This window comes from Prionailurus bengalensis, chromosome B2 (genome assembly GCF_016509475.1).
Source record: "Prionailurus bengalensis isolate Pbe53 chromosome B2, Fcat_Pben_1.1_paternal_pri, whole genome shotgun sequence".
Taxonomy (NCBI): domain Eukaryota; kingdom Metazoa; phylum Chordata; class Mammalia; order Carnivora; family Felidae; genus Prionailurus; species Prionailurus bengalensis.
In genome coordinates, this window is record NC_057349.1 from 26,724,544 (window position 1) to 26,738,026 (window position 13,483).

A 13,483-nucleotide genomic window follows, 5' to 3' on the forward strand; every position below is an offset into this window, starting at 1 on the left:
TGACTTTTAGTGTGACTTTTATCAAGTCATTCTCTGTGAACCTCAGAACTGGTTTCTATTTCTCCTAGAATTGTTATAAAGCTCCAACAAAAGCATTTTTGAATTGTAAAATGTCCTATAAATGTATAGTGGTGGCACTATACTATAAGAAAACTACAGCCAGGAAGAGTGGTTGAGTGGTCTGCTCAAGAGCCCTGACATCCCCATCTTCTGAGATCCACTCAATGAACTATACCCTCAAATTGGAGCCACAGCTTTTTTTTTTTTAGAACAAAATGACCCAATTCCAAGACCATTCAGTGGAAAAAGAATAACCTTTTCAGCAAACAGTGCTGGGACTTGACATCGATGTGCAAACAACTACTTTGGACTTCTGGCTCACCACATACATAAAAATTAGCCAAAACTGATTGAAGATCTAAACATGAGAAATAAAATTATAAAACTCTTGGAATAAAACTAGAAGTAAGTCTTTATGCTCTTGAGTTAAGCAAAGCATTTTAAGATATGACACCAAAGCACAAACACAAAAGAAAAATTAGATAAATTGGACTTTTATGTTTCATAGGATACCATTAAGAAAGTGAAAGTGTTTGTATACCTTAAATTTACACAATGTTACATGTCAGTTACCTATCAATAAAGCTGGGGAAAAAAGTAAAAAGACAATTACAATCCATGTATCTGGTAAGAGATTTTTATCCAGAATATATAAAGAACTTTTATAACTCAATAATAAAAAAGATAAATAACCAAACTTAAAAATGGGCAAAAGATCTGAATAGACATCTCTGCAAATAAGATGTACAAATGATCAATAGGCACATGAAAGGATGCTTAACATCATTAGTCATTAGGTAAGTGCAAATCAAAACCACAGTGAGACATTTGTGTGGAACCACGAAAGAATCCTAATAACCAAAGCAAAATCTTGAGAACAAAGCTAGAGGCACCATGATGCTTCCTGATTTCAAGAGGTACCATACTTCCTGATTACGAGCTGTCATATAAAGCTATTGTAACCAAAACAATATGGTATTGGCATAAAAACAGATGCATAGATCATTTGAACAGAACCAAGACCCCTGAAATAACCTATACATAGATGGTAACTAATTTATGATGAAAGAACCAAGAATGTATAATGGGGAAAGGACAGTCTTCCTAATAAATAGCATTGGGAAAACTAGGCAGCCATATACAAAAGAATTAAACTGGACCACTATCTGACACCAAACACCAAAATTAAATAAATTAAAGACTTGAATGTAAGACCAGAAAGTATATAACTAGAAAAACAACAACAACAACACAGGTGGTAAGGTCCTTGACATTGGTGCTGGTGATTATTTTTTGGATTTCACACCAAAAGCAAAGGCAACTAAAGCAAAAATAAAATAAGTTGGAGTACATTAAACTGAAAAGCTTCTGCACAGCAATAGAAACCATCAATAGACTGGAAAGGCAACCTACTGAATGGGAGAAAATATTTGCAAATCATATATCTGATAAGGGTCCAATATCCAAAATAAAGACTTCAAACAACTCAATAGCAAAAAAAAAAAAAAAATCTGATTTAAAAATGTGCAGATCTGAATAGACATTTTTCTAAAAAAAGACAGATGGCCAACACATTCATGACAAGGTGCTCAATATCATTAATCATCAGGGAAATGCAAATCAAAACCATAATGAGATATCATATTGTACCTGTTAGAATAGCTATTATCAAAAAGTCAAGAGAAAGCAAGTGTTGGTGAGGATGTGGAGAAAAGGGGACCCTTGTGCACTACTAGTGGGAATACAGGAATGTATTGGTGTAGCCACTGTGGAAAACAGCATGGAGTTTCCTTAAAAAATTAAAAATAGAACTACCATATGATCCAGCAATTCCTAAGGAAATGAAAACACTAATTGGAAAAGGTAGTTACATCCTCATGTTCATTGCAGCATTATTAACAGTAGCAAAGATATGGAAGCAACCTAAGTGTCCATCGATGGCTGAATGGATAAAGCAGATGTGGAGAATATATACAATGGAATATTATATTAAGAAGGAAAGAAGGACATCCTGCTATTTGTGACAACATGCAAGAAACTTGAAGGCATTATGATAAGTGAAAAAGGCCAGACAGAGAGATAACTACTCATGATACTACTTTATGATCTCATGTGTATATGGAATCTAAAAAAAAGTAAAAGAGAAAAATACAGTCATAGATACAGAGAATAATTTGGTCATTGCCAGAGACAAGGGAGTGGGGTGGTGGACAGTGGATGAAATGGATAAAGGTGGTCAAAATGTACAGACTTGCAATTGTAAAGTAAATAAGTCATGGTGATGTATAGTATGATGACTATAGTTAATAATGCTGTATTGTATCATTTGCAAGTTGCTAAGAGACTAGATCTTAAAAGTCATCATCAAAAATTTTGTAACTGTGTGTGGTGTTGGATGTTAACTAGACTTGTGGCCATTTCATGATATATGCATATACCAAATTATTATTGTACACCTGGAACTAAGATAATATTTTATGTCTATTATACCTTAATAGTAAAAAAAACCCACAGTGATACACAACTTCACACTCTCTAGGATGTCTACAATCAATAAGACAGACTATAATAAGTGTTAAGTAGACTGTGGAACAATTGGAACCCTTATTTAGTGCTGGTAAGAATGTGAAATGGTGCAGCCACTTTAGAAAATAATGTGGCAGTTCCTCAAAATGTTAAATGTTGTATGCAAATGACACTACTTCTAGGTACATGTCCAAGAGAAATGGAAATATGATATGTGAAAGAAGCCAGTTATAAAAGGCCACATGTTATGATTCCATATGTATGAAACATCCAGAATAGGTCACTGCATAGATGCAGGAAGTAGATTAGTGGCTGTGGGGGTGGGAAGGGAAGATGGGCAAGAGATTGCTAATGGGTATGGTGTTTCTTTAGGGGATGATGAACACATTCTGGAATTAGATGGCGGTGATGAGTGCATAATGCTGTGAATACTAAAAACCACTGAGTCGTAAACTTTAACAGGGTCAATTTTATGGTATGTAAATTTTATTGTAAGAAACTGTTACTTGAAAAGTGTAACCCCAAATTGTGCTTTCTTGCCTATGAAAGCTTGGGAGGAAACATACTTTTATCCTATTTAAAAAAAATTTGGGGGCGGTGCCTGGATGGCTTAATCGGTTAAGCGTCTGATTCCAGCTCAGGTCATGATCTCACGGTTTGTGAGTTCGAGCCCCATGTCGGGCTCTGTGCTGACATCTCAGAGCCTGGAGCCTGCTTCAGATTCTGTGTCTCCCTCTCCTCTCTGCCCTGCCCCTGCTTGTACTCTGTCTCTCTGACCCTCAAAAATAAATAAACATGTAAAAAAAAATAATAAAAAAATAAAAATAAATTTTTTTAAGGGTTTATTTATTCTTGAGAGAGAAAGAGCACAAGCAGGGGAGGGCCAGAGAGAGAGGGAGACACAGAATCTGAAGCAGGCTCCAGTCTCTGAGCTGTCAGCACAAGGCTGGATGTGGGGCTCGAAGTCACAAACTGTGTGAGATTATGACCTGAACCGTAGTTGGGTGTTTAACCAACTGAGCCACCCAGGCACCCCTACTCTTCTGTGTTATCTCACGTCTGCCACGTGAATTTTACTGACAGGCCTAGATGACATGCGTTTAGAGTCAGGTCTGTGGTCACCAGTCGCCCAAGTTCCCTAAAGACAGACTGCACAAGACTGCAGCTTGTGCCCAGGTGACACTCAGGACTGGCAGCAATGAGGGCCGGTAACCTCACTCACCTCAGAGAGGGGTTTTTCCAGGTGAAGATTGAGGTCATTCACCAGGCAGCAGGGAAGCATCTTTGTATTGTGCCCAGCTGTTATTGGCCTGCAAATAAACCAGTGACAAAGATTTTCATCATTACTATTTGGGGACATTTTAACATTAGGTTAATTTATATTTATTGTGCTTAGAAATAATTTAAGAAAAATAATATATCACATTTATTTTTAAGAACCATCCTAAGGAAGCGCAAAATATTTAATTATTCCTTGAAACCTCTTTTTGGAAATCATTCAATTCTATACATTAGTACTTATTGTATTTAATGTGCCTCAAAATTAAAAGATTATGTATGCATGTGATATGCTAAAAATCTTGTATCTTAGTTAAAAATTAAAAAAATAAAACAATCTTTTAAAAAATCAACTATGTCCAAAACACATATTCTCAAACTTCTCTGCATAAAAGTCAACTGGGATTGACTCATTATAAATGTGGATTTCCTAGGATTCTACCCCCAAGAGATTGGTTCATTCTGAAATTTTAGAAATACCACAGGTGATTCTGAGGAGCAAGGGTTTGCACTTTGAGAACCACTGCCATAGGGAATTCAGCCTAGAATTAGGAAGTAATATGTGTGTTTAAAGTGTTCTTCACTTTACCGTGGATAATTAATAGATATTTCTTAAGATATTTTTCAGTCATTTGATGTTAGAATAGATCACATTCATACTCTTATTCTGCTATTAGAAAATATTTTTCCATGATTTTTATTTATTTTTATTTATTTCTTTTTTTTTTAATTTTTTAATGTGTATTTATTTTTGAGAGAGAGAGAGAGAGAGAGAGAGAGAGAGAGAGAGAGAGAGAGAGAGAGATTGAGCACAAACAGGGTAGGGGCAGAGAGAGAGGGAGGCACAGAATTCAAAGCACGCTCCAGGCTCTGAGCTGTCAGCACAGAGCCCTACCCAGGGCTCGAACTCACGAACTATGAGATCATGACCTATACTAAAGTTGGACACTCAACTGAGTGAGCCACCCAGGCACCCCTCTTTTTCTTTTTTTTAAATTTTAAATCCAAGTTAGTTAACATATAGTGTAATACTGATTTCAGGAATAGAATTTAGTAATTCATCTCTTATATATGACACCCAGTGCTCATCCCAACAAATGCCCTTCTTCTACCCAACACCCCACCAGGAACCCTCAGGTTCTTCTCTGTATTAAGAGTCTATTATGGTTTGTCTTCCTGTCTGTTTTTATCTTATTTTTGCTTCCCTTCCCCTATGTTCATCTGTCTTTTTCTCTAATTCCATATTTGAGTGAAATTATATGATTTTTTTATAAGCATAACATTTCTAAGTAAGTGAAATTGTAAAATGCGTTTGTTTTACCACCGTCAGCATCTATGTTGCTGCTAAACATTAATGTAACACTGTCTTCACCTGCTATTTCCAGATTTCTTTTGACTTGGCTGAATATACTGCAGATGTTGATGGAGTTGGCACTTTGCGGCTTCTGGATGCAGTTAAGACCTGTGGCCTTATCAACTCTGTGAAGTTCTATCAAGCCTCAACTAGTGAACTTTATGGGAAAGTGCAAGAAATACCCCAGAAGGAGACAACTCCTTTTTATCCTCGGTCACCGTATGGTGAGAACACATGGGTATAAACTTGTACATGTGCCATGTTCTTTTGGCATGGTCATGCGTGTGGTTCTGCTTTAATTCTGTTCCTTTCTCTCATCTGAAGTCATTTGAGTGTGAGATTAACACTCAGATTGGACTAAGTGAGCAGACATTGAGAAGCATACCTTTATACACTGCTAACTACAAGTATTTGCTACCATTGCCTCCAGGGTGAAATTACCACTTCACTTCACCAATCCATGTTCATTCAGTCTTCCATACAGATCACTTTGAAAGGAAAATTAGGCCCACATGACTTTTTTTTTTTACTAAACTGTTGTAAGATTTGCTGAAGTGATAGATTTCATTTCATGTTTTTTATTTTCCCAACAGAAGTTTCCCTGGGTTCAGATATTTAAAAACAAACGAACAAAAAAACCAGGTCTGTTATATCTTATATATTTTTTAAAAAAGAGTATTCATGGAAGACTTTAGTGATAAAACTTCTAAGCATCTAGAATATTAAGATTCCTTTTTTTTTTTTTTTACTTTCTAATTCCTTAAAACTAAGAAAATGGGAATAAGATCTTAGGTCAACTTGATATATTGCATACTATAGTTGAATCAGTTAGATTGTGGAAGACAGAACTGTGGCTATTACAAAAGTAAAATATTCTTAAATATTTTCTTGTGCACATGATTAACTGGCAAAGGAACCTTTATTTTGTCTTTGGCTTTCATTCAAATTTTTTTCTATCTTAATGTAATATAAATTATAGTTTTTGCAAGTTGTTACTTATTTAAGATGAGTGAAAATCACTGTCTTTTATAAGGAGACACCATCATTTATAATAATTACTGTCTTTTATTTCCTTTTAAAAAATTGTTCAACAGGGGCAGCAAAACTCTATGCCTATTGGATTGTGGTGAACTTCCGTGAGGCATATAATCTCTTTGCGGTGAATGGCATTCTCTTCAATCACGAGAGTCCTAGAAGAGGTCAGTAAATATGTTAATGGACAAGAGAATTTCAGACTTTTACAACAACTAAAAAAGTTGTATGTTATATTCTGTATATGTACTGTGCAGACTGGGGAAAACTTCACATCTGCTTTTAACTACAATTGACCCTTGCACAACAAGGTTTTGAACTGTGCAGGTCTGCTTATACAGATTTTTTACAGTACAGTACTGACAATGTGTTTTCTCTTATGACTTTATTAATAATATTTTCTTCTATCTAGCTAAGTTTATTGTAAGAATACAGTATATAATACGTATAACATACAAAATATGTGTCAATCAAATGTTTATGTTATTGGTAAGGCTTCTGGTCAACAGTAGGCTATTGGTAGTTAAGTTTAGGGGGAGTCAAAAGTTATATGCATATTTTCTACTGCATGGAGGGTTACCATTCCTTACCTGTCTGCATTGTTCAAGGATCAACTATATTTTGAATGTCAGAAGTGGTAAATGAAAAAATACAAATCCAGACTTAATTATTTAGTAAGTTTGCTAGGTTTTTTATTCAACATGAAAACTGAACACTGTTCTAATTTTACCATTTTCATTGGTAGGTCTTCTCAAGCACATTTTCTTTCTTTTTTTCTTTTTTTAATGTTTATTTACGTTTGTTTTTTTAATTTTTTTTTAACGTTTATTTATTTTTGAGACAGAGAGAGAGCATGAACGGGGGAGGGTCAGAGAGAGGGAGACACAGAATCTGAAACAGGCTCCAGGTTCTGAGCTGTCAGCACAGAGCCTGACGCGGGGCTCGAACTCACGGACCATGAGATCATGACCTGAGCCGAAGTCGGCCACTTAACCGACTGAGCCACCCAGGCGCCCCAATGTTTATTTACGTTTGAGAGAGACAGAGACAGAATGCGAGTGGGTTAGGGGCAGAGAGAGAGGGAGACACAGATCTGAAGCAGGATCCAGGCTCCGAGCTGTCAGGACAAAGCCTGACATAGGGCTCAAACTCACGAGCTGTGAGATCACGACCTGAGCTGAAGCTGGCCGCTCAACCGACTGAGCCACCCAGGCACCCCACAAGCACATTTTTAACCTAAATATTAGGAAGTTTCAAAATGAATGGAAAGGAATAAGTAGTAAACTAATGGTTGTTTCTGGAAGTCACTCTTACTTGTGTAGACTCAACTTGTAGAATCCATATATTTTTTTACTTTGAGTCAGTTAGATGTCAATATTCTTTCTTCAATAAATAAATAAAAGAATAAATAAATACAAGATATTCTTTAATATCTTTTAATAAATAAAAGATATTCTTTCTTCATCCAGAAATTACCATGCTTCTAGAGTATATGTTAAAATAAATTTGAAATCAGTTCTTGTATTTAGAATCATTATCACTTTTTTTCAGAAAACCGTATTTGTTTGTATTGCCTTGTTTGCTTCTCATAAGTTTCTGTTGAAACTGTTAGCAACATGCTGGCTTTTCCGTTGCAAATGTAAGGTTTTAAATAAGAAAATGTGTACTCTTATCATTATTTCTGATTTGCTGAAGCATGAGAAATCTTTATAAAACTTGTATAGTCTTCACAAAATGATAATTACCTGTACAATACAATTCTAAGAAGTTTTATGAAATTTCACTATCCTTTAGCCTTTTAGCTTGAGAATCATTGAGAAGTCCAGTCCTAATTTGTTTCATTCAAGTCCACCAACTAATAATGCTTATAACTTTTTCAGTGAAATTTTATGTGACTGTATAGCTACATAATTAACCTATAAGTCATGAGGAAAGAGTAAAGTGATAGATTTATAAAGGTATCTTTAGCATCAGTATATTTTATTTTATAATTGCATAAGTTAAAAATTCCCATGATGGGCCATTAGAGCATAAGAACCCAATCTGTCATGTCTGTTGCTCCAAAAGAAAACAAAAAGCAGCCAGAAAAGTTTCTTTAATTAATTTTGTGGTTGTGGATATTCTTAGTAGAGGGAAAAGGAAAAGGAAGATCGTAGCTATCCTTGCTCACAGCATTTGGTGTGCGGGATGCTCAAGGCATCTGTTCAGTAAATGATAGTCCCTCCCTCTTTCATCCTAACTATGTTGATACCCATTGTTTGGGTTCTTGTGCTTTCCACCCCTCAACTTTTCCACCTGAAAAACAAAATAAATAAGTAAAAGTCAATTGTTTTGGATAGGTTAGGATAGGGAAAAGCATTCTTAGTTGCAGAATGAAAAGATACATTAAAATATAACTTTCCCTCAAAAAAATCCTCTATTTGCATATCTTATAATGAGAACTAATTTTTGTCTTTGTCAGTGTTAAACACTTTAAAATTGTTTTATTTTATTTACTTTTTTTTAACATTTATTTATTTTTGAGAGAGAGAAAGTATGTGTGAGTGAGTGGGGAAGGGGCAAAGAGAGGGAGACAGAGGATCTGAAGCAGGCTCCACACTGTGAGCATAGTCGAGCCAAATGTGGGGCTCAAACTCCTGACCTGAGCTGAAATCAAATCTGCTGCCCAACTGACTGAGCTACCCAGGCGCCCTAAAAAATTTTACTTTAAAATTAATAACTTCTTTCTTCCCTTTCATTCCCTCTCACTGACTCCCAGCTCTGTCCTCAGGCCCACTAAAGCTCCTTCAGAAACATTTCAAGTGTCTTTATCCTTAAACATACAGAAAGGGTTATTCTATATGTAATATTCTACATCTAGGGCTTTTGTTAAAAACTTGATCTTGTAATATACACATTCTGTTTTATTATATACCTGAAAATCAATATTTCATTTTTTATTTCATTTAATATCAAATAATGAAGAATTATAGGGGTATATGTAAAAATGATATAATACTTATTTGTTAAGATTTCTAATAGTTAATACTTAAAGCATTTTTTGAATTTGAAACTTAATTTTCATATTAACTTGGTCCTACAATACTATTATCATTTTCTCACAATTATTATTTTTATTAATTTATTAACCTTTTCCAAGGAGATTCTTTGGAATCTACCATTAAGGAAGTCTTCTTCCTGTGTTTTATTTTTGAATCTTCAGCTTATAAAACAATACCTCTGTGCTAATAAAAATTCAATACATATTTTTAAATGCATGAATGAATAAATGAATGAATATCTCATGTTTTATTAAAACTTTACTGAGTTGAAAGCTAGGCAGTCTGAATTAGAGAACAATAGGAATTTATCTAAAAGTTTTAAATAAATATTATTTTACTTATTTCATGCATAAGGGTAACCAAAGGCTAACTATTCTGAAGTAAAGATTAACCCTGACATACTTTAATAAATAGATAAAATTCATTTCTAATTAATAATCTTAGTCTGTATGCCTATAATTGCTATAGTACTTTAAGTTTGTTTTCTTAAGTAGGTTTAGCATTTATACCTCAGTCCTCTTTTGCCCTGTTATCACAGTGATCAAATAAAATACTTTTTTTTTAAATATTTACTTATTTTGTTGAGAAAGAGTGTGCCAGGTGGGGAGGGGCAGAGAGAAAAGGAGACAGAATCCAAAGCAAGCTCAGTGCTGTCAGTTCAAAGACTGATATGGGGCCTGAAGCCAGGAACCATGAGACCATGACCTGAGCCTAAGTTGGACACTAAAGTGACTGAGCCACCCAGGTACACAATACTCTTTTTTTAATGCAGTGGTAAACTTCAATCTAGTCCTAAGGTATATATCCCAAATGCCCAACTAGTAGAGCCCAGACTGATGCACCCTTTTTGGGGTATGTGCTTTTTCTCTAATGAAAAATAATGACCAAGGCACCTTTTGACTACAGGAATAGTATTCTATGGGAATCTAACTTTAAAAAGTATGAATGAAGAATTTTTCAATATAAAGATATTCTAGACCAGAATTTGGCAAATAATGGTTCATGGGTCAAATCCAACCCACCAGCCTATTTTTATATATTAAAAAAAAGTTTTATTGGAGCATAGCCATGTCCATTTGTTTGTATATTAATCTGTGGCTGCTTTCACAGTAGTCTGGTGGCCTGCAAATCCTAAAATATTTGCTGTCTAGCCCTGTAAGAAAACATTTGCTGGCCCCACCTATAAAATAATTTGCTTCTCAACATCAAGAAACTTTCAGTTGGGTTTAATATTTCTCCCAAGGTAACAAGATAATCTTACACAAAAGATTTCTTATAAATATTGAAGTCAAAGAGAATAAATAATTAACTCATCCATTAACAAAATTCTGAAGTGTTTGGGTCAGTTAGGGTTCTATTATGCTTTATTGAAGCACTAAGGTGTGGAACCAAATAAACTAGTAACTGACTGAAGATCTGTAGCATAGCTCATTACAGCAGCCCTCCCTCCTGAGTTTGACACTTTTTCCATTATATTTTTGATGGGGTTATATGTCTTTTCTCTATTCCAAATACTTTGTAGTTTTCTTTTTAAGTGTACTTATTTTGCTTTGTTATGGAAAGATCACAATGCCTCTAAAGATAGTTGGGATCACCTGTGTTTGGCATCGAATTAACAGTTGGAAATCATTGATGTAGAGAATGAAGCCAGTAATCAAAGACTTGGCCCCTGTTTCCCTCAGTCAGCCATGTAGTCACTCTTTCAATTAAGGCAAGATAGTTGATATGCTCATGCTTTAGGTATGCTTATTTTATAAAATAGAGGCACTTTAGTAATATTTAGTACAAATTAGTAATGAACAGTAGTTGAAATTCCATAAAGGCATGAAAATGTATGGTATGTATTGTATGCTGTGGGAATAACTACCATGTTTTATATGACAATATCCACAGATACTCATTACGTGCTTTTATTCGTAAGCACTCAACTTTTTAAAATAAAAAATGTACTATTCTTTTTTGAATTAAAGGGGTAGTTGCTTTATGAATAAATTGCAAAAAACAAGACATCTATCTGAAAACCTTTTTCCTCTCATGTTGTTTCTCCAAATTTGAAGTTCTCTGTTCCCTTTACATATCTCTATATATGTACATAAATACAGTGTTCAGTTTGCCACAAATGTGAACGTGGCTATAGTGACACTTTTCTTCTGGAAATACAGACTTATATATTTTCTATTTAGGAAATAAAGGCTGGGTTTATTGTCTAGCACTATTAAATTTCTTTGAGGAAGTTGTCATGTACAAAAAAATCTTTCAGCATTTGTTGCTAAGTGTTTTTGAAAGTTATATCAGTTAATAAGACTGATGTCATAAAGCTATTAACTATATAAATTAAGCTATGGAAAATATTGAGAAATTTTTAAATTACTTTAAAGTATTTCATGAATAAAGACATTAGAATTTCTTTTTCGATATATTGTTTATCAGTATAAGAGATTTTATAATCTCTTAAGTTTAAGATTATTCTATAAACCAGAACATTAAAACAAGGCTATTTGTAAAGCTAATGGTAATATTTCTAGCTCTCATTGTTTATTAATTTAGAAATAAAGTAACAGGAATTCTTACTGTTCATCACCTGGATAATTAAAACATTTTGCTAATTATATTTTATTCTTATATTAGCAGACTACTTTGTCATTTCACAAATAACAAATTTGCTGACCTTTAAAAATTATAAATAACAATATATATGAAATAATATATTGAAAAAAACATATTTTACATGATCAAGAGTGAACAAAGAGAGATATCCTACCTTCTAGTTTCCAAAGATTAGAAAAGTCAAATGATTAAACTTGACTTGATTTCCTGACTTTAATAACTGTAGCCATCATGATTAAGAGTGAAATGCACATAATATTGAGCATTCATTGTTTGTGACTTTTCCATTTTCAGTATGAGTGTAGAAGTAGTGTCTAATATCTTATAGCTAAGTAATGGTGTAGGTTTCTGAGAGACTTCCCACAGTCTATGTCCTTAAGGAGAAAGCCCACACTAAGAATGTGTTCCATGAAAGTTCTCTGCTGTCTGGTATCAGCAGGTGGGGCTCAAGTGTCTGCTGGTTCACAATGGTGGGCCCATTGACTTTTGACCCTCACTTGAATGCCACTGGTGTTACAGAAGGAGGTTAGTTTAGCAGTTCCAGTCTTTTTTTTTTTTAACGTTTATTTTGAGAGAGACAGAGAGAGAGAATGAATCCCAAGCAGGGTCTGCACTGACAGTGCAGAGCACAAAGTGGGGCTCGATCTCACAACTGTGAGATCATGACCTGTGCCAAAATCAAGAGGCAGACACTTAACCAACGGAGCCACCCAGGTGCCCCAAGAGTTCCAGTCTTTTTATGAGGATATTTTTCTTACGTTGACTCATCTTAATGTGTAGATCATTAGATCAGTCTGGACAATATAGTGACTACTACTTCCAGAATAAACTGAAGAAGTAAAGTTTGGCTATGTGAACCTACCTCATCACTATTAGTTTGCTAGCAATGAATCACATGCAGTGACTGCCTTCATCCCTTGGATACCTTTAGCCTGAGTAAGAAAGAAACCAGGGTCCATGTCAACAATATTATTTCTTCCATTTTCTTCCCATTCTTTTTCTTCTTTCTTTTTTAAGTGTTTAAAACTGGAACATTTACTCAGTTCTACATAAATTAATATTTTTTCTTAGGTTTTCTCCTTTTCTTTCTCCTTCCATGTTTGACCCCTAAATAATACTGTCACCCACGTATGGTGTATAACTGTGCTACCTGCTCTGTGACCATGGAGTCCTATAAAGAGACTCCATCATTGCCTTCTCCCTCCAGGAGCTCTTTAGTTTCTGGACTCCTGTTTCTTTAGAATTCCAAGAAAGTCTAATAAATACCACGAAGAGGCTGGGGCATTTATGTGCTTATTTTATTTTGTGTTTCTTAGTCGAGAGGAACTTTTTATCATTTCCCAGATGAAGGAATCAGAGTAGTTTGGCCTCATCATCATCATCATCATCATCATCATCATCGTCAAGCATTATAATAGTGAAAAATGTTACATCCATGAGGTGTTTTGTTGCATTTGACATTGTGATTTAATATCTAAAGGTACTTTTAGAGACATTTTAACTAACTTATTTAACTTACACATCTCTTTATTTGTATGTGGAAATTCATACACCTATTTTTTCTAATTCTTTAATTTAAAAGTGT

The 13,483-nt window shown here is 34.5% G+C and overlaps 1 protein-coding gene across 3 annotated transcripts in view; it reads left to right on the forward strand.

Moving 5' to 3' along the window:
• The window catches only part of GMDS (GDP-mannose 4,6-dehydratase), a 629,590-nt gene that overhangs the window by 287,345 nt on the left and 328,762 nt on the right, over window positions 1-13,483 (forward strand). For all 3 annotated transcript variants that reach the window (XM_043590959.1, XM_043590960.1, XM_043590961.1), the window contains exons 5-6: window positions 5,250-5,442; window positions 6,313-6,417. In XM_043590959.1, coding sequence (XP_043446894.1) covers window positions 5,250-5,442; window positions 6,313-6,417 — 298 coding nt within the window. The remainder of the gene's footprint in view (window positions 1-5,249; window positions 5,443-6,312; window positions 6,418-13,483) is intronic.